General features: G+C 50.3%; 1 protein-coding gene across 5 annotated transcripts in view; it reads left to right on the top strand.

The window, feature by feature from the left end:
• Positions 1-6: 6 nt before the first annotated feature.
• NUAK1 (NUAK family kinase 1) overlaps positions 7-21,281 on the top strand; it is a 71,052-nt gene continuing 49,777 nt past the window's right edge. The window contains exons 1-3 of one of the 5 annotated variants that reach the window (XM_034643429.1): positions 255-390; positions 1,792-1,850; positions 1,977-2,076. Coding sequence is in view for 2 of the 5 variants with exons in the window: in XM_011233152.3 (XP_011231454.2) it covers positions 124-390 (267 nt within the window). In the remaining 3 variants the exon portion in view is untranslated. Of the gene's footprint in view, positions 391-1,791; positions 2,077-8,938; positions 9,106-21,281 lie in introns of those variants that run through there. The other 4 variants (XM_034643430.1, XM_034643428.1, XM_011233152.3 and 1 more) reach the window with 4 other exon arrangements.

Genomic DNA, 21,281 nt, shown 5'->3' with positions numbered 1-21,281 from the left:
CCGCCTCCCCGATGCTGCGGGGGCGACCTTGAGCGCGCCCCGGCTTCCTCGGCGGGGACCCCGACACCGCGAACGCTGTGCCCGGTCCTGCCCTCTCCAGCCCGGCTCGCCCTGCCTTCCGAGATGGAGGGCGCCGCGGCTCTCGCGGCCGGGGACGGCCCCGACTTGCGGCCCGGGGCTCCGGGCTCTCCCCCGGAGGTGGTGCCGGGGGCGACCGCAGCCCCCGCAGTGGCGGGGGCGGCGGCGGCCCCGGAGCCCAGGAAGCCGCACGGGGTGAAGCGGCATCACCACAAGCACAACTTGAAGCACCGCTACGAGCTGCAGGAGACCCTGGGCAAAGGCACCTACGGCAAAGTCAAGAGGGCCACCGAGAGGTTTTCGGGCCGAGTGGTGAGTGGGGGACCCCCCCCCCGCTGGGGCGAGGGCCAGACGGGGCTGAGGACCCAGGGTGCGCGGGCCGTGGGGTTGGGGCACTGAGACTCTCTTGTCCGAGAGGGGCTTCCCGGGAGCCCCCAGCCAGATTCCTCACTCTCTCCCCGGCTCCCCGTGACTCAGGCGTGTTTCTCTCTCGAAACACTTGTTACATCCTGTCTGCGCATATTTTGGGGGTTTTTCTCCCAGCAGCAAAGTAGTGTTTATGATTTGCAAACACTTTGCCGCGTTGGGACCGTGGAGGTCTCCCTCGCGGGCACGCATTCAGACCAAGCCCTGGAATGCCTTACTGCTCTAACTCCGACCAGACCCACATCCTCAGCGGGGAGCTAGTCCCCAGAGTCCCGTGTCCTGTGCGTGAAGGCGACCCCCCACTCTCCCACTCCTCCTCCCCATCACCCTGGTGCTGCTGTAGCTGCAAGGGAGGGCGGTTAAAAAACGCCTATTTTTTAAGAGAGGAGATTAGGGAGCAAAAGTAAAGGCTGCTGCATGCCTGAGGGTTGTGACAGTTCGCGTCCCGCTTCTGGGAGGACTGAAATGCCCAGGGCAAGGGTGGCCACGCATGCTGAACTGCAGCAGACCCCATGCATTTCAGGCCCTGGTTGCCGGGCTACTGAATTGCTGTAGGGGACTGGGCCAGCTGCCCCATTCTTTGTGACAGCTGAAACCCTGCCAGGGTCCCAGCCCCATTTGGAAGCGGCTCGAGCACCTTGGGGTCTCTGCGTGGTCCCCAACTTGGCTTGTTGTCCTTTTCCTTTCTGGGGAACAGGCCCTTGAAATCCACACTGCTTGTGGCCAGAGGGTTGGGTTCAAAGTGACTGTTGCAGACAGATTTTGTGTGGCGTGTGGCAGAAAATTAACATGGTTCTCTGATTTGAAGCAGATCAGATGTATTTTAATCGATTTAGGGCCAAAGTCAGGAACTAATTATGGTACGCCTCGTGTGCACTTTTGGGGGTGTTTCGGGGCCCAGGGTTGCTTATAAACTTAATGAATGACCACAGGGTAAAAGCACAATGAACTGTTGAATGAAATGGTAGGTAGATTGCTGTTGGTGTTTTTCTTTTCAGTCTGTATAAGGACCGTTCTGTGGAGAAAATGGGGCCCCAATCAGAAGGTTTAGCCCCCGAATTCTCAAATATTTGGATACCTAGATAACTCCCTCAACCTAAGCTTCATTGTTCCTGTTGATCCGACTGTATTCTCTAGCTTAAAAAAAAAGTCTGTTATAGGTTAGTTGGAAATTTGAGACATTATACATTGTATTTTTAAAGCTGTCTCCAAAAAACAAATCCGATAGCCAGCAAGTAGTTAAGAATTCACTCTGGGCAGGTGCCATGTTTGTTTTTTTTTTTGTAGGTTGAACATTTTAAGGAGGAGATGGTTGTAGAGATGTCCTTTGAGGAACACACTTTCAGGTCTGTGGAAGAAGAGGCAGAAAACGTGCACTTCATTCATGCTTTTCTTCTGAGGTGATATTCCCCAGGCTGGATGTTGAATAAGCAAGAACTAAGCCTAGCTCCTTGCTCGTGTTGTCTTAATAGCTGTTGAAGAATCGCGCTGGGAAGTTGGAAAGCGGAATAATGAAAAACAGACGCGGTCGGAGCGGCAGGTTGAGGATGTGAGCTCGCGAGGGGTTGAGTGGTAAGGGTGTGTCTGGGATCTGCCAGGGGACACAGAAGCCAGAATGCGGGGGAGCTGCCGCCAACTGTTTGAAAGAATGAAATCTTGTCTCAAGGCAGACACTGCTTTGAGCTTCACTGGGGCTTCCTGTCAGGCATTCGTCTCACTGTCTGATCCACAGACGAGGTTAGAGTGAAAGGGATTGCATCAGTAGACGGGAGCCTGCCTTTCTCTTCTGGTGGGTGTTTTTCCCTTTATTTGCAGAAACTCTGAACATTCCGTCGGGACTTAGTCGAATGGCCACTAGGGGGCGCCCCGAGAACGGGAGAGGCTCACTTCTCCTTAGGGAGACTGGAGTCCTGCTGTTCTTGTCCAGCTAGGGTTCTTTCCTATTGTGCTATTAATTTCAGCTAAATCTCTTGTTTTACTCAAAAATTATGTAAAGATTTTTGAATCTGGTAGCAGATCCAGGCTCAGAAGCTGGCAATCCTCAAACTCCTTTCTATTCGGTAGATAAGCTGAGAATGTTAGCAGAATCATCTGGTGAAAGGCTTGCATTAACCAGATGGGAAAACTGAGGTTTGGTGATGGGAAGTCCCCTCCTTGGCCTTGAGTCCTCCCCCTGCGGAGCACAGTGCTCACAGATGGTGTAAGAACTTAAGTGAGAAACAGGAATTGTCAGGTGGAAAATTCCCTGTGCCTGGCTGAACAGAAAATAAACACACACAAAAATTGGTCAGCAAGTCGTTCTCGCTGTACGGCACTTGGTGACTCAGAATCTGTCAAGAGCAACAAGACATTTTCATCTGAAGTGTGAACTTGGAGTTTTCTGCGGGTTCTAAGGATGCACTGAATTACTACAGCTTGCTTTTGGGGTGCAGGGGAGGAGAATGGGGAGAGCACTGTCTCAGGTCCGCCTTTTCAGGCTTCGGGTAGAATTCCAAAGTGATGTTTTCATGTCCTTTGTACCCATGTCTTTCAGGGCTCCCCTCAAGAGGAGCAGAGGCCTTTAGCCTCTTTGCCAGCGCGGGTGGCTGGCGTCCCGGCACGAGATGCCGTGGGATCAGCCCTCCCGTTGAAAGCAGCTCAGAGACAGAGACGTGCTTAAAAATGAAAATGTTGTGGCTTTTAATTGCACATCTGGAAGGGCCTTCTGAATCAAACAGAGCACCACGCAGCAGCGTCTTCTGTGTTCTGGGAAGCCACTTCCGAAGACAGTTTGCAGGATCAGGAGCTCGGAGTGGCCCTCGGCCTGGCCTAGTCCAGGCATGCTCCCCTCTGAATTCCCAAATGTGGTTTGTGGCCACTGCCTGAGGGTGTCCATGACACAAGGACTCCAAGTGGCTTGTTCCAGAGATTAACACACCCCACAAGGAAGCACTCTTGCAGAAGGGCTAAGAGTCCTGGCGGACATTCAAATCCTGACTTTTCACCAGCTTCATGAGCTGCTGTGAGCTCTGTAGCTTTTGAAACCTCAGCTTCCTCATCTGTAAAATGGGCTACCAATAGTACCAGTTTCGTGGGCTTGGGTAATAATTAAATAAAATAACCTAGGGAAAGCCTCAAAAGGTGGAATTAGCCAGTTTAGTTCCTTCCGTGGACTTTTCCCTTAGATTTTAAGACCATCAGAGAGACAGGGTACATTGGACAAATCAGCGTGCTATCACTCAGAGTGGTAGGGGAAAGAATCCACTTTTCAGGTTAATTAGGGAATGCGAGGTTCACAGAAAAGTGTGCCCATAAGAAGCCAAGACCATCAGCCAGATTCTGATAGGATCTGCATGCATTTCTAAAGCCTTGAATTTGGGCTTTGTTTCTTGCACAACTTTTGTTTTGATAGTTTTGGGCAGGGCTGTGGAGTGGAGCCCCTGTGGCAGAACACGGCATGCGTTTTCTTTGAGCCAAACTGCCCGGACCTTCAGGCTGCACAAACTATTGCCAAAAAACCCAAACCCAAAAACAAACAACATTTTGAGGAGAGGTGTCATGTGATCACCTCCCCATCAAGGGCCAAGTTCAACTTTCCCTCTGCACCAGGTTACCTCTTGTGAGCAGTACGCTAAGTGGTGTGAGCAGGAGACGAGGTTTCTGGGAGGGGTCTGGCATGGGAGTGGCAGGACCAGTGGGCAGAGTGTGCCCCCCAGTTTGCCATTGGTGTCCCGGGGTACCAGAGTTCTAGTGTGGGTGATGGGGCGTCCCCACTCAGCAAAGGGACTGATTTGACCACAAATGGGTGTTTTAAGCACTGGCCCAAAGTTACTCCTCGCCTGGTGCTGGAAAACTGCAGATAAGGGCTGCTATCGTATGGTAAGCTGGCCTACTGAGCCAGATGGCCGTCATCTGTGCTGGCTCGGGTGCCATGTTGCGACAAAGGCCCAAACCCAGTTTCAGGGAGTAAGGCGCGTTGGCCAACATATGGTCTAAAGTTCTCATCCTGGAGAGAGGAAAAAAAAAGCAGAGAAGCGTTAAGGGACTTCTCTGGGATGGCACAGCTGATAAGTGACCGAGCTGGGTCTAAGCAACCTGATTCTCGGTTTGGTACTTTTTGCATCACTCATTTAATAAATCTTTACTAAAGCAAGACGTGATGCTCACTGTTAAGGAGCTCGAAGCCTAGTAGCCAAGATAAAACGTACTTACAGATATTGAGATAGTTCTGCGTAGTTGCAGGATTTATTACCATCTCCCGTATGCTGCTCTCCACGTTAAACGCTGGGACACAGGCGTGACCGAGGCCCATGGAACTACCCATCTGGTGGAAAACGCAATAAGCAGTTGCTAGGTCTGAGTGCCTCTGCTATATAGGCCTGGATTATATCAGGTGATTTTCCAGTTGGAATGTAGCTCGCTGAAGCTTAGTTTGTTCAATTGAGTTCGATTCTGGACAGGAACACCCCCTCCCTGCGTGGCCACAGCTGCTGTGATTACTACCAGCTGACATTTTTGAAAGCTTGGCATGTGTCATGCTGTGCTAACTGCTTTCCAGACATCTTCTCTCATTTAACACTCACAACAAGCCTGAGAGGTGTGCACTCGAGTTAGACCCATTTAACAGATGGGCAAAATGATGCATAGGGAAGTCAAGTAACTTGCCCAGGGTCATACAGCTGGAGGGTCAGGTGGTCTGTTTCGAAACCCAGTGCTGCTAGAGAAATGGAGAACCTTCCTTATGTTGCACAACGGGTGACCTCTGGATTTGGGCGTGGTACCTCGTTCATGGTGTCGGAAGACCAGCCATGGGGTGATTGTTTTCGTGGCGGGGTTTCTTTGCATTGTTTAGGAAAGGGATAAAGAGAAGGGGCTGCGGCCTTCTGGAGGATTAGGGAGGGCAGATAATGTAGAAGGTGATGCTTGATTTGGGTTTCAGAAGACTGAGATATGGGGCATTTCAGGCGAAGGGGGATTCTAGGGTGAGCAGGCCAGATTACTTAGAATGCAGGGTCTGTGCTGGGATGCAGTGGGAGCAAGATTGACAAGATAGGATAGGGGTAGTAATAATAATAATAGTAATAGTAGCTAATACTTTCTGAGTGTTTATAACATGGGCCAGGTACATTGCCAGATACATATTAACTGATTTGGTTCTCATAATGTGCCTGTTGTTATCCCGTTTTCCGGGTGGAAGAAACTGAGTCACAGACCGTGATGGTCACACGCAGCAGCAGGGCCGGGGTTTGGACCCAGGCAGTGTGAATGTGGAGACCTTGACCATATCTCTTCCTGTAGGTGGGCTGAGCTGGGCTCCGGTTTCAGCGGGGCTCTGGGCCCAGCAGTCTGGTGTGCTGGCTTGGAGCAGAGAGGCTAGCCTCGAGGTTTTCGCAAGAGCTGAGGTATGAGAAGATAAGGATCGGAACCGCGTTAATATGTCAGCTTCTGGCGAGCTGTCTGCTTGTTGGGCCATGAGTCTGTTTTAATGAATCCAGTCAGGGAGCTCTCCACCTGGACACACACTGAGTTCTTTGTTCCCTGAGTAGCCTCGGATTCTGGAATCCCTAGCAGGCCTGGAGAGATCAGCTAGTTCGCTTCCCTGCCTGCAGATAGAAATGCACTCACACCACGCAGGACATCTCACTTCCTCCTGGGAAGCAGCAGGAGATGGGGGTTGAGGCCAGGTGTCTTGCCTGTTGGTAAACCCTGTCTTACTGTCTTAAACCCCCTGTCGTGCCTAGCGGCGTGCCTAACACATAGTAGGTCCTCAACAAAGGCTTGTGGGACGGACACTGATGTGAATACATCCAGCAAGCGGCTATCTTAGGACACGGAAAGGCCGTAGGTCGTCGTCTGTGCCCTCAAGGAGCTCTCAGATTTGCTGGGATTGAAAAACAAGGGCTGGGAATGAATGGCGGGTTACACCGCAGTCTGCAAAGCCAGGCAGACGGTTCCGTGCACAGATTCCCCGTCTGTTACATGCGCTCATGCACTCGTGAGGGAAAGAGACGTCCGTCCAGGGCCTGTCGGCTTCCTGGCCGTGGCTTCCTGTCCTCAGTGGCTCCGGAGTCAGACGGCCTAAGTCTCATTTGTGTTTCCCACATGAAAGTCCCGGAGCATCTGTAAGTTATGATTTGTGAAGTATCTGTTTTAGAGCAGAATGCATTTATCATCACGCTGGCCCAGACGACACTGTATGGTGCAGGAATGAGAAGATCCCAGGCCCCCGAAGAGGAGGGGCTCGGCCAGATGACCCACCCGTGAGTGGAGTCTGGCTGTATTGATAAAATTCTCTGGAAACGGCCCAGGAGCAGCCAGATGTTGACTTCACAGCGGGGCTCTTCGGTAAACTTGTAACTGCCTTTATGACGGGGATGGGCAATTCCCCTCCCAGGCCTGCCCGGGGGAAATGCAGACACACGTCCACACGGAAACGTGAACACAGATGTTCCTCGTGGCATGAGTCCTAAGAGCCCCTAGTGGAAGCAACTGAAATGTCCATCGGCTGATGGACGGATAAATCAGATGTGGTGTGTTCAATGTATTTATGGACTATTGTGTATGATCCCTTCCATAATTTTATTTATGGAATATTTAGGGATTATTGTTCCACAGTGAAAAGGAACGAAGTTCTACGAATGCACCACAGCACAGATGCATCTTGAAAACACAATGCTGAGGGAGTGAAGCCAGTCCCAACAGATCATACGTTGTATGATCCCATTTCTGTGACATGTCCAAATTCGGCAAAGCCGGGGAGACAGAACGTAGACGAGTGGTTGCCTAGGGCTTGAGTGGGTTGGAAGGAAATGGGAAATAGCTGCTAATGGGGGCGGGGTTTCTTTTTGGAGAGATGGAAATGTTCTAAAATTGATTGTGATGATGATTGCACAACTCTGTGAATATACTGAAAGTCTCTGAATTGTACATTTTCAAATAGGTGAATTTTGTGATATGTAAATTAGATCTCAATAAAGCTATTATTAAAAAATAAAAAAACCCCAACAAAGCAAGGCAGAGCTCAGGGTAGTGAGTGGGGAGTGGGGATAGGAGTGTGAAAGCCATATGTGTGTCAGGCCCTCAAGATTCCAGTCTGTGGGTCCCCAGAATTCTCACGCTCACTCTGTGTTGGAAGTGGAAAGCAGTGTCCTGTGTGCCATGGTCAAGCAGATGCCTGCGTCCACATTCCATCCCACCCCTTGACAATGGTGTGACTTTGGACTCGTTCCTAATCTCCTTGAAGCCTCTGTTTTCTCATCTGGGGTTTATACTAGTTCTTATTTTCCAGACTGTTGAGAAGATTCAGTAAGATGCTGTGATACGGCTGAGCCTTTAGCCCAGTGCCTGACACACAGTAGATGCGTATTCAATGCGTCTGGGGCTGTGGTTAGTCTAAAAGGTACATTTGTCTGAATTAGAAAACGGCTTCCCTCTTGGTGGGTGAATTTGGAAAGGCTCCCCTCCTGGCCTGAAGCAGCCCCCGGGTTGGTGGCTCTGGGAGAACAGGTTACCATTCACTTGTCTCTCCACGGGTCTCCCTCTGTGTGTGATCCCCACATCCCTACCTGGCAGCGTGGCTGGTGGCCTTCCTCATTCTTCTTATTGGCCATCACTCCTCCCTGCTCTGCGGCCGAGCAGTAATATTCAGACACAACATACTAAAAAGACACAATAGAGACACAGCATATGTTGGGGGTTGGCATGCCTCCTTTTCCTTTTAATGTAGCAGTAAACCAGATGTATTGAATGAGTGCCTCCTAAGTGCTCAGGACTGCTGGCAATTTCAGAGAACATGACAAGTCCTGCACCGAAATACTGAGTCTTTACTTGGGGCATGGGAGTCATACATCTGGAATAATCTGGGAACAATGCAAAGTATCTAAATGAGGTACAGGGGAAGGAATCATGGCCGTAGGACCAGACAGACTTGGGCTCAAATTCATCCCTGCTACCTGGCAGCTAGACAATCCTGGGCAAGCTACATGTTTTCTCCGAGCTTCTGTTTTCTCACCTAGAAAGTGTGGCTACCAGCATCCTACCAAGTGGGATTGCCACGAGAAATAGAATTTGGAAGCTTCCAACACAGAGCCTGGTGCCCGGCGGGCTCTTGAAATCAGGACTGATGTTACTGTTTGCTTTGGTGAGAAGTACCCTCATCGGGTTCCTGGTGCTCTCTTATCCTAGATCACAGCTCTCCCTGCTTAAACCCTGCCATGGGTGGTGTGGCGACTAAACTCAGAATTTGCCACGTCCTTCAAGGCTCCTACCAGTGTCCAGACTCCCACTTCCTTATTCCTCTTTGTCCGTGTCCATCAGGACATGTAAAGTATGCGGCTTTGGTGATTTGTCTGTGTATACCCGCCCCTTCCTCCCCTGTTAGAAGGGAAGCAGGGGTGCTGTCTCACTCCTCACTGCTTTCTGCCTGTGGCCTGGAGCCCTGCTTATAGTAGGTGCTCAGTAACAATGAATGAATGAATGAATGAACGAACGAATGAGAAGTGCAGCAGCAATCCTGAGAGGGGGAGCTCTGGGACCATGGGCGGCAGCAGGAAAGGAAGGCCCCTTGGGTCCCCATCCTCTTCCCTTTCTGGTGCATCCCCCTCCTCACCACTGTGGAGACAGGTATGGAGAACCCAGAATTTTTTTTTTAAATTTTTAAAAAGTATTTTATTTATTTGGGGGGGGGGAGCGAGCGCAGGAGGGAGAGGGAGAGAGACAATCCGAAGCAGACTCGGTGCTGAGTACAGAGCCTGACGCAGGGCTCAATTCCACGATCGCGAGATCATGACCTCAGAGGAAACCAAGGCAGGAGTCAGACACTTAATCAAGGGAACCACCCAGGCTCCCCAAGAGCCTGGCGTTGTTAGCTGCAGCTCTGCACCCCTGCCAGAGGCAAGGAGGGGGAGGAGGAGGGAGCCCGTTTCCCACCCTGGGCGGCTGCTCCCACACTCTCATGCCTTCCCAGGAGACCCCAGCCCCCCAACTGAGAAGCCCTGGTAATCAGCTCTGCAGAGTAGGCAAACTTTAGATACAAAGTACGTTTGCAAGATTTTCAAAACATTTTCTCCCTGGGTTGTAAATCAAGTACTTTAAGAATTGTAAACTGGCTGGAGTGCAGAGTTAATGTATGTCTGGAAAAAGCACCAGCATGATTTGCCTTTTAAACTCAAGAAAGGAATTCCACGTTGCTTACTTTCATGAGAGATACTGAGACAGCATGAAGTTTCTGGGCGAAGGTGCTAGGAGGCAGCTGTGGTAGGTTCCCCCTTCCCTGGGTGGGGAGGGGAATGGCAGTCAAGTGGCTTAGGGCCAGAGGGCCGTGTCCCAGGGAAATAGAGGGAGTTGCTTCTTTGTCTTAGTGAGTCCTAAGGGCCCCATCCCCTCCCCATCCCCTCTGCTTGTGTCAAGCTCCTCCTATTCCTGTGGCTTCAAAGCCATGAAGACAGCTGATTGCCACAGTTTGGGAGTCCTTCTTGGCTCTTGTCATTTCATCAAGAATTGGGCTCCGCTCAGGTATGGTTCTCAGGGACACTCTTGTGTCTTTTACAGGATGGCGGAGGGGAAGTGGCTGATCCCATCTGTGGATCTGAAAGGGAGCGTGAGGGTGGGTTGTGAGCATGGCCTCTGAGCCCGGCTCCCTGGGTTTGAGAGCCCGCTTGAAACTCCTGTGTAACCTTGAGAGGGTCAGCCTGCCTCAGTTTCTTCATCTGTGAAATGGGAGTGGCCGTGAGGATAAATGCGCTGTGTGTCAAGGGCTTAGAAACGTGCGTGGTCTACAGCAAATGCCCCTCAAGTGTTGCTCTTGGAAGGAACTCTCCTGGGAAAGGCAGGACAGCCCGTTGGCTGTGCCTGCACCTTGGGCAGCCTGGGCGATGTGTATCACACGTAGTAGGCACCTCAGGGTTGAACCCCCTTTTCTCAGCTGTGAATCGAGGGGCTGAGCCAGACTGGTGTCCAAGCTCACAGGAAGAGAATCCTGGGATTCTCTGAATGAAATTGGTGAAACGTAGATTTCATTTCCTGTTGCCTGGTTTTTGGCAGAGGGAGGCTTGTTGCGGGGGAAGGGAAGTATCTTTATTTCTCAAAACTCCTCTCGGATTGTCTGGTGCGGCTTTGACAAGCGTAAGGAGAGTCTCCCCATGTGGAGTGTCGGCCTGCCCTGGGGAGGCCTTCTTACTTTCCGGCTCCCGGTCCCATCGATGCACATGTACTCCCCTTCAGCTCAGGGCAGACTGTGCTTTCTTAAGCGCGTCTGTGAGGTGGGTTCTGTGCTAGATTTCTGCGTGAGATAGAAAATTCTCACTTTCCAAGAACCTGTCCGTTTTCACATGTGCAGAATGGGATGGTAATAGTAGAACATGTCTCCTAGATGGTTCTGTGGGTCCAGGGACGGTGCTGAGAGCAGTGTCTGACATGTAGCCAGTCCCCGATAAATGTTAGCTGTGATTATTCGAGGTTTGGAGGAGGGCAAGTTCGTGTTTTGTGGGGCTGCGTGGAGGGATCTTTGCTTATCCCTAAAATACCTAGTGTCTGGTAGGGCTTTCCATGGGTCCTGGTGTGGGTCTCCCTGCAGCCAACACTTTACCCTCCCGGTGGCTTTAGCCGTGGTGGGGGCGTTCGGCATCCCGGAAGGGCTCAGCAACTTCAGCCTGGCAGCAGGTGGGGTGCCGGCAAGCCTCAAGGCTTGAGGAAGAAACTAAGGAGAGCCTCTTCCCAGGGGCAGAGATGTTTGTGGCACCTTCACTTAAAAGGAAGACTTGACTCATGTGTTTACTACTATTTTGTCCTTAAAGAGGGAGTCCATTGATCAATCGATCAATCAGACTCCTCTTTAGGGAGCACTTTCTCTTTGCCAGGCCTTGGGGTATGTGTGTCACCTCACCACCTCACTGACGTCCATGTCGTCCTTAGACCCGTTCTATGGGAGAGACACTATGGCCATTCCTACCTACTGCGGAGAGAACTGAGGCCCAGGGCCATGCTCTTGGTCACTTGGGCATCGCGGCAGGAATGAAAATCACGTGTCTCAGCTCTCCGCTACGAGCCTAGACAGCTTCCCAAGAAGGAGCAGAAATATCTGCTGTCATTTTTTCTTGAGGCAGGTGTTCCTTCTGCCTCTCCCACGTAGCATTTAAGTATTTATTCAGATAGTTGATGAGTTCCTCCTGTGTGCCAGGCACTGTGCTGGGCACTGGGGAGACGAGAAGGAGCAAGAGACAACCTCTGCCCCAAGGGGGCTCAGCCACCTCTTGGTTCTAGAACTTGCAGCTACCCCTGCAAGTTATTTCAGATCCCGCTTTTAGTGGTCTACACTTACCTGTCTTAGCTGGTCCATTTAAGGAGACTGATAACCTGGGGTGTGTGTGTGTGTTGCTTTAATCTCTCAGAATTTCACCCCTTGGCCTCAAGTACATCCATCCTGCAGCCTTGAGTTTCTCAGCGTCAATTTAAAAAGATGCTAACAAACTTTGAGAAACTCTCAGTGGTCCTAGACACCATGTAATTACCTTGCAAGGGTTCTTAGTAGATTAGAAAGTGAACTTTCCCTTCAACTAGCAGAAACGGTGGGAGGGAAGAGGCTAGCCCTCCATTGATCCGGTGAGCTCCGAGCCCAGCACGTGTGTTTGGGTGGAAAGGGAGGGTAGGGACGTACTCACTCTAGGAAGAACCCTACCTTGCGTCTTCCTCAGGGTCAAATGATCTCTGTTTCCCAGGCAGAATCGAATGGGACATGCAGGGAGGGAACCGGTGTGTGAATGGGCGTGCAAGCAGCTGGTAGCAGAAATCCCGGAGACGAGAGGAGTTAAGTGGAAATCCCCACTGAGTCCTGTGCACCTGCTTGAGTGTGTCGGAGGCTCCAGAGCAGATGGAGGGTCCTTTTCCTGACAGTGTTAATAGCAGGAAACATTTATTGAGCGACCGGTGTATGCCAGGTGCTGTTCTGAGGACTTGCCGTGCCTTCTCTCCTCTCCTGTGCCATTAGAATGTTCGTTTTGCAGACGAGGAACAGGAGTCTTAGAAAAGTCAAGTGACTTGCCCAAAGTCTCAGAGCTGGGATTTAGGGCTGGGCTGTCTGACGTCAGGGTCATGGTCATAACCACTGGGTTCCCTAGCCTTTCATGGGTCTGGGACCTTGGAAGCATCTGCAGCCCTCCCGCTTTGGCTTTTTACCTTCATGCTGCATGGTGGATACACATTGAACCCAGACTTAAAGCTCAGAGAAGTTGTCTCCAAGCTTGTGAAAATGGTAATTGGAAAGAACTCTGTCCCATAATCTTAATTATTCTGTGTCTTACTCATTTATGTCCTCCCAGTGCCTAGTTCAGGGCCTGGCCCACAATAAGAATGCAGTCAATACTTGCCGAATGGCTGTGGGGTGGTGTCAGGAGACTTGGGGTCAGTCCCCTCATTGCCACAACTTGAGCTGCACAAGCTGGGGCAAGACCCATCCCTTCTATAGCTTCGCCTAACTCATCTGTAAGATGAGAGCTCTGGGACAGATTTCGGTGTCAAACTTCGTTATTCATTCAACAAATATTTGTTGAGGGCCAGCAGAGTGTCAGACACTGCTCTGCTCTGGGTGAAAGGGGAGAGTGACGGTCAGACGATGGGGTTCCTGCTCTCCCAGTGCCCCCTTTCCCGCCTCTTCCAGAGTCTGCGCTTGGCGAGTCTTCACGTCCTGTCCCCACATGACTCTGATGTGGCAGTCACCGAACCTTCCCTTGTTGTTGTCTTTCATTAGAATGCACACTCCCCCCCCCCGCCCCCTCCTGGGCAGGGAGTTTCATCCATTCTGCTGGCTGGTGGATCCCAAGTGCCTAGTCCGGTGCCTGGTGAATCAATGTTGGCGACACGCACACCTGAATGAATGATTCGGATCTATCCCGCCTGCTCATGAACTCTCTGGATGTGAAAATTCTGAGGCTAAAGCCCAAGGAGAGAATGAAGGAGCAAAAGTACCCCTTTTCCAGGAAAAACAGCATCTTTACAAGAGTGCGATGCAGGCAGGATTAGGAAGGAAGGTTTATTATCTCCGCGGGCTGCGGGATGGGGGAGTCAGGCAGGATCCCTCCGATTTGTCATCTGGCCATGCTTTTTGCAAACCACAGAGAAAACAAAACAAAAACAAAAACTCTCCCCTTCCTCCAACCCACCCCCTGCCCCCACCCGCCCTGCATGCCTTCTTTATTTCAAGCAGAAAAAGCACTTGCTTCTTAAAACAGCTCATGAAGGAAAAAATTATAACAAATATCTTCCATTTCTCTGGTGGCGGCGGAGCCTGAATTCCTTTCAGCCCCACGATGAGTTCTAATTTTATGAAATGTTTGCATTAGCCACCAATTTTCCGGTGGAATTTAGAGGCTTGTATTCGTACTTAGGCTTGAAGCGGAGAAATCTCATAAAATCCGTGCAGTGTCTTGGGCCCAGTGGGACGTTCTAGCCAAGGACAGAATGACCGACCATCCGCAGAGCGGCGGGGCCGAAAGAGATCTCTCTGGCAGCTGTGGGCAGGCTTTGCGGGCGGCAGTGTGTTCCCGAACCACAGTCTGTGGGGCTTGGCTGGGCTGCATACCTCTTCTAGCTGATCATGGGCTATAAAAATTCCAGCCCAAGTACAATGCCTTGTACCTGACCTTGTTCTTTCAATGCTCGGAGCCAGAGAACATTAGGGCATCTGGTAATTGGGTGAGAGGCATTTGATAACACATGGTGCTCTAAGCACAGCCCCCCCGTTCCCCCCACCCCTGTGGTACATAATGCCTGTGTTATCATTTCCCGTTTACATTGTTTCTTCTGCCTCTAGACCTGCGCTGTCTAATAAGGACACAGTGGCTGTTAAAAGTAATTACAGTTAAAATGAAAACTTCAGTTCCTTGGTTACACTAGCCACATTTTAAATGCCTGATAACTCTTTGTGGCTGGAGCCTCCCTACCATGGGACAGTGCTGAAAAGGTCTTTTCCATCATCACAGAAATTCTGAAGGGCGGTGCTCTCTGGTTGATGAGTCTAACGAGAGTAGCCTCCCGCCCTTTAGCTTTGTCAGCTCCCTACGCGGCACTGCCACTATCTGTAGCGAGCAACCCCATTCATCATCGTTTCTGTGTCGTGTGTCTAGAACACTGCCTGGCATGTGGCACGCACCCAGTAAAGATGTTTAGAGGGGATGAATGAAGTCTGATTCGGCACTGCTTTGCATGGGCCTTACACCCAGTGGGCCTTCAATCGAACGAACACTTCGAGAGTTATCACCATTGCGTGGATTCACCTGATGTTTGTTGAGCACCTGCTGTGTGTCAGGCATCGTAAGAGGCTCCAGGGGATACAGACATGGATCCCCCAGCTTAGCCAAGCCAATGGTTCTTAAATTTGGGGGGGCTTGTGACTCTCCTGGGTGTGCCTGTCACAATGTACCATCTTTGGCATCTGCCCCAGAGGATCTGATCCAGCAGGGCTGGGGTGGGACTTAGGGAGACTTGGGAATCTGCAACATTTTAACCAAGCAACTCAAGTGAACATGGTGGGGTGGGTCCATGGTCTGCACTTTGGAAAATACAGCTCTGGGGCGCCTGGGTGGTACTGTAGGTTAAGCGTCCGACTCTTGGTTCTGGCTCAGGTCTTGATCTCAGGGTTGTGAGATCGAGCCCTGTGCTGGGCTCTGCCCTGGGTGGGGCGTCTGCTTAAGATTCTGTCTCCCTCTCCCTCTGTCCTCCCTCCTCCCCTGCTTCTCCCCCAAATAAATAAACACATCTTAAAAAAAGAACTTAGCTCTGGACAATGGGAAGCTAGTTGCTATATTCATCTGGGGATCCAGCACCCCGTTTTCTTCAGTCTACATCTCCTCTCGTGATAACCAGAGGGCCCTCAGATCTTGGGGTTCTTATAGTGGGCCTGAAGCGTGAGGTCTCTTTGCCTGGTATCTTCCCATGGAGTAATAATAACAGCAAGCATATCCATAGCGGTGATTATACCTGGCTGTAGCCTACGTGTGTTAAATCACTGACCTACATTCATCCTCATGGTAACCCTAAGAAGTGCACTATCCCCATTTTACAGTGGATAGACTGAGGCACAGAAAATTAAGTCACTTGCCCACATCTGCAGTACTCGTGAGTGGGTTTCAAACCCTGAACTTTGGTGACACTGCTACCCACGGTCACTGGGCTTTGAGCAGGTGCCTCCTGAGAGTTGGATGGACCTTCATATCCTTTTCTGCCAGTTGCTTGGAATCAAAGTTCAGGTGTGTTTATGCAATGCCTGTTTCGGGGATTAACACAGTGCACATTATGAGCTCTGTTGAGCTACACGTGTCCATCCCTGGCCTTAAGGAGCGGAATTAACTCATTCATTTGGCAGACGTTCCCTTGGGCCACGATGTGCCAGCCCTGTACAGGGCCGCCAGGTGGAAGACACTTGCACTTGGCCTAATGGGGGAGACGGAGGATAGGCAGGGGCTTCCTGAGATCAAGCGTCTCACCCAGGGTAGGTTTTCTTCCGGACAGGAAAAGCCAAGCAGATCTTAGAAAGTAGGCGTTCCCTCAATTTGCTGCTTGTGACTCTTGATTTTTTACATAGTTTCACCATAGAGTATGCCCGATTCACCCAGTAGGAGTTTGCTGTGCGTGTGTGTGTGTGAATTTTGTATGTGTGGTGGGGGTCCACCATAAGGCAAGATGTGCCTTTCTCCCCACCTTTTTAAACCACTTAGCCATTCAGGAAACCCCTTCGGGTGGGGAGCGGCCTGGAATTCCCTGCCCACTTGCAAGAACCTTGAAAGCAGGAGAGAAAGGGCGACACTTAGAGCGTATGCATGTGTGCCTTCTGTAAGACACCCCGAAGGAGGCAGCTGACACGTGTCCTCTCATTTCACGGCAGCTTTGTGCTGGGGTGACTGCCAGCTACCACTTCGCAGTTCAAGAAGTTGACGCTGGGAAAGAGTAGCTGAGCCATCCGCGGGGTCAAGGCCGCACCTGCGCTGACTCCATCCGACCTCACTGAGGGCAATTCCCGCTGCACCACTGGTTCTTGGTCCTGGCTGAGCATTAGAATAACCTTTTAAAAGCTCTCTGGGGATGGGGCCCGGGCACCAGCATTTTTAAACAGTCCCCTAGGTCACTGGCTGGCGCACGCTGACTGCAGAGGTCTGTGCTCCTGAAGACACCCCCATCAATGCCTGACCAAGTGGGGACCTTGCCCACAGGAAGGCGAGTCCCCCCCGCCCCCAGCCTTGCCCCCCGGAATGCTTTCTTTCTCTGGGGAGGACTGGTGTGTCCAAAGCCGTCCTCCTGGACCTGGGCCGGGACCTTTGGCTCCTGTTGCATCAGAGGCTGCCCGTAAATGCGGCAGCTGGCTTGTTTTCTTTTTAGGCCCCAGTTGAAGCGACCTTTGTGTGTCTGTTTATTTCAGCGAAATAATTCCGTCCTGCAAAATCAATTCCCTGGGGGCTACAGAAGTACATTTGGAGGGACTTCTTTTAGTGGGGTGACCTGAAATGTCCTCTTGAAAGTGGCCCCAGCTGCTCCCCTTCTCCCAGCCCCTTCTCACTCTGCCCTCTGACACTGTCCTCTCGACCTCTCAAGATTTTGAAGGTCTCATTGGAGTCGTTTTCTTACTTACGTATATCTCTGCATAAGGGCTTTTTGCTAACTATAATCGTAAAAGCATTTTGGAGCACTGAACGTTGTTGCGACCCCTGCGGGGTACTTTCTGTGTGTTATCTTTTTGCATTTTGCCTTTTCTTGGCAGTGAGAGAGTAAAGAAAAGTCTGAAAGCTGGGGCTTTTTATCCTGAGGTTGGAAGGACTTACAATCGTGTCACGATTTGCTGGCCTTGTTGGAGGATGAAGAGTTCCATGGACTGTAGAGGCTGCCATATTGGGGCAGTTGACTTGGCTGAGGTGGTGGTTGGTCATTGGCTGATTGAACAAGAAGGCTGTAGGGAAAGCAGAGAGTAGCCGTGCAGTCCCTGGTGTTCAACCTGCCATGAGCTTCAGTCAAAGAAATGGAGAACACTGGTTAATCTGATGCCCTGGGTAAGTGGACATACTAAGTTATCACAGAGAACTTGAAGTGTATTTTTCCAGGTAATTGGAGCTTACCCATTTAAGAGCCAATCTTTTAAAAAATTATAGCCATTCCCCATGGAAATCTTTTTCAAGTGTACATACACTTTCTTTCCTTCTTAAAACAAGGTACTTGAATGTTAGACCTCTTCTTGGTGTCTTTGGGGAACTTCTTCTAACTGATCCTCAGAACTTTATTTTGGGGTTCTCATGTCTGCTATTATAGTTTGTCTTCTCCCTCATCAACTTTCATTCCTTTCTGTGACCTTTTTAGAGGATAGAATTCTTCTTTCCGATAGCTAAAGTAATGACTGCCTAATACTGAAAACTCACAAGACACAGAAGTTAAAGATGGAAGGTAAAATTAGTTGTCCTGTCATGGTTCTATCTGTGAGGCTCCCTCTGATGGCTTTCTCCTTCCATTTTTCCACTTCCCCAAAGATTGGCTGTGACCAAGCTTATTATAAATATTAGTAGGAAGATTGTGGGTTGCCGTCTGGGAGAGCTCAGTGCATGGATTCAATGACATTTCTTGGGTGGCTTTTCTAAGGGTTTATTTCCTTTTCTCTTATAATCTTCACAGCTGAACAGGCCCTGACCGTGAATCTCGTGAACTTCCGTTTCTCATGTGACAGGATGAGCCATTGAGGGGGGAGTAGGGCTGGCCAGGGTCCCTCAGCGAGTACATTTTCTATTTCACCATCTCTTACCTGTGTTTCGTAGCGTGGGTTAGGGGGTAAGTGGCATTGGAACAAAGCGGATACTACTATATCTGAATAACTAAAACCAGGAAAAACCCACCTTTACCTCAAGGTTGCTCAAATGACAGATCTTTGTCAACTTCTTTCCTGCAGGAGTAAGAAGCCGAATGTGGCCTCTTGTTCAGCGTGGCAGACCCACTCTCTGTGGGAACATCAGTCTTAGATTAATTCAGAGATGGACTCAGAAACACACTTGAAAGCAACTTGCATTATTAGCCATACATAGCTTACATTTTACGACCTGCTTAAAGATGCAGGGCGCATAAATCTTGGGGGAGACTGTCTTATTTACTTGTTCGTCTTTTCTGCAGATGGGATGCTTGCATCAGAGCCGGGCTGGCTTCAGATGTCTGATCCAGGACATTTTAGCTGAACTGTATGAGTCCATTAAACAAATGTAAGGGTTTTTGGGAAAGAAGGGCTGTGTCTCAAACCAAATGTTTTGCATAGAGAACATCTGGGGAGTATTGGTATTTGTGTGTACAGGACATCAGAAAGCAGCTTGGTGGGGCTCAGCTGGGACGTTTCTGGCCTGCGGTTGCTGGGTTTGACAGTTTTGTTGTAAGGGAATGGTTCTTATGAAGTGTTGCCATAAAGGCAGTGCTCGATCCAGGAAGGGGTGTCCTTGTTTAGCCGCGCACTCAAATTGTTCTGATTAGCTCCCCGGCCGGCTCGTCCACGAAATTTGAGCAGTCTGATATCTGAGCTAGTTTCCCCCCAGGCCTAATCTCCCGAGAAAGGAAGCATCACGATGCCAGGATGCAGGGTGTTTCTTCCTTACCCTGCGGTTCTATAGATTTGATGAAATTGTGGGAACAGCTGTGGGCCAGCTGAGGGAGAATTGGCCACAAAATCTAAGTACCCAGTTGACACTTGGCCTTTATGACCTGTGACTTGGGGAGTCCCTTTATCTCAGTTTCAGTTTTCCTCTCCTGCAAAATGAGGGGCCTGTCTCAGGGGCTGGTGGGGAGAGTACAGTGAAGTGGGATGGCATTGTATACATCGTGGGGGAACCCTTACACACCCTGGTCTTGCATCCCTGGGTTTGTGGTCTTCCCCACAAGGACAGAAGTGATGTGGACTCTAGCGGAATCCGGGATGTCATCTGGGTAGGTTGTCTGACTTTAGAAACTTGTAGTTCCTGGGCCAAGTTGGTGGTAGTGAGTGGATGGGTGTTCTCATTCTTATAAAAGTTAAGATGATATTCATCGTGTCTGATTACTTTCAACTCAACAATACGAACAAGGCGGTTAGGGTTCCGTCCTGTACGCTCTGCTTGCCCTGCTTGGTATTGACCGTGAATGACCCTCCCTTTGGTTGGATTATATGTTGACTGTGATTTAGGCCAATTGGACAAGGACGAGGGTATTAATGTGCTCAGGTCGCGGTAACAGAATACCACACACTGAGGGGCTTCAATACCAGAAATTAATTTTCTCACAGGTCTGGAGGCTAGACGTTCAAGATTAGGGTACCGGCAGGGTTGGTTTCTGGTGAGGCCTGTCTTCCTAACCCGTAGACCACCACCTTCTCACTGTGTCCTCACATGCTCTGTCGTGGGTGTGTGCTGTATGCTCCTGGTGTCTCTTCCTTTTCTTCTAAGGACGCCGGTCCTGTTGGATCAGGGTCCCACCCTTATGGCCTCTTTACCCTGAATTATCTCCTTCAAGGCTCTGCCTTCCGATATAGTCACATTGGGGGTTAGGGCTTCAACATATGAATTTGGGGGGACACAATTCTGTCTATAACAACTGGTACATATAGATGTGAACATTATTTGGCAGAGAATATGGCTAGACTTTCTCCACCTTTCTGCAACTTAGGTCAAAATAATCCTTATGGAACCTGCAACCAGCCAGAAAAAAAAAAAAAGGCAAAACTCCACAACAATTTAATATGGCTTTTTTGTGGTACGAGAGGAAATTACTGTAAAAATTACATCTGGGTGGTCCCTGAAGGTTGGCATTTTGACTCCTACCAGTCAAGTGAGACAAGGCCCATTTCACGGAGGTGGTGACTGAGCGTAGACAAGCAGTATGTGTGAGTAAAGGGAACAGTGGAGATGTGTCCTTTTTAGGGATGGAAAAATGAATGAGCAAAGTGAGACTCAATTTCAGTCTTATTTAGGAGTGTGAGTGAGACACAGAGGTAGAAATGGTGGGGGGTGATGCACAGAAGGACTGGTCAGGAGGCCCCCACCCCTGCACACTTACATCCATTCGCCTGTGAGCTCAAAAAAAGACACTTTGCTGGGAAGGGTCTTGAGTCCTAGAAAAAGCATCATCTTGGCCTAACTCTAGGCTCATGTGTTTGCCTATTGGCTTGAGGAGGGTGAAGTATCTTGACTGCTCATCTGCTTGTCTTTGCCAAAGCCCGTGTATCTTCTGGTCCAGTGCCCCATCCCACCTGCTCCCAGGAACCCACCCTGACTTCTGTAGTCCCAAACACAGCAGGTGCTTGCCTGCCTAGTAGCCTTGTTCTCTCTTCCCATGCTGACCCATTGATGCCTCCTGGTAGAAGTTAGGGGTCTTGGCTGCTAGTGACAGAAATGGACACTGTGACTCATTAAGGAGAAAATGAATTTGGAAGGTCTGGTGTATCCCACAGGACCAGGCTGGGGAAAAGACAAACCCAAGGAAGCCCCGAGGAACTAGATCTTTTCAGAGATTGCTGTTGGGATGAATGGCTCAGCCATTTTCAGACCACTCAAAACTCAATTCCGGGGAAAGAGCGTCTTCTTAGCCAAACCCTAGGATCATGAGTCCACCTGTTGGGATTGGGAGGGCGCTTTATCTTGACTGACAGTCTCTTTAAAACTGCATGTACTGGGATCCCCAGAGCAAAGTCAGGGTGTTTCCATCAGTAGAAGGGTGAATGGGTGCAGGGCAGGGAGGAGCCCCCATGTCCACTGGCCTTTCCAGTAGGATTGTAAGCCACTTGAAGGGAACGTCTGGATCATGTTCTGCAGGGCCTGGAC

This window comes from Ailuropoda melanoleuca, chromosome 15 (assembly GCF_002007445.2).
Source record: "Ailuropoda melanoleuca isolate Jingjing chromosome 15, ASM200744v2, whole genome shotgun sequence".
NCBI lineage: Eukaryota > Metazoa > Chordata > Mammalia > Carnivora > Ursidae > Ailuropoda > Ailuropoda melanoleuca.
This window is presented reverse-complemented; position numbering and strand designations above follow the sequence as displayed.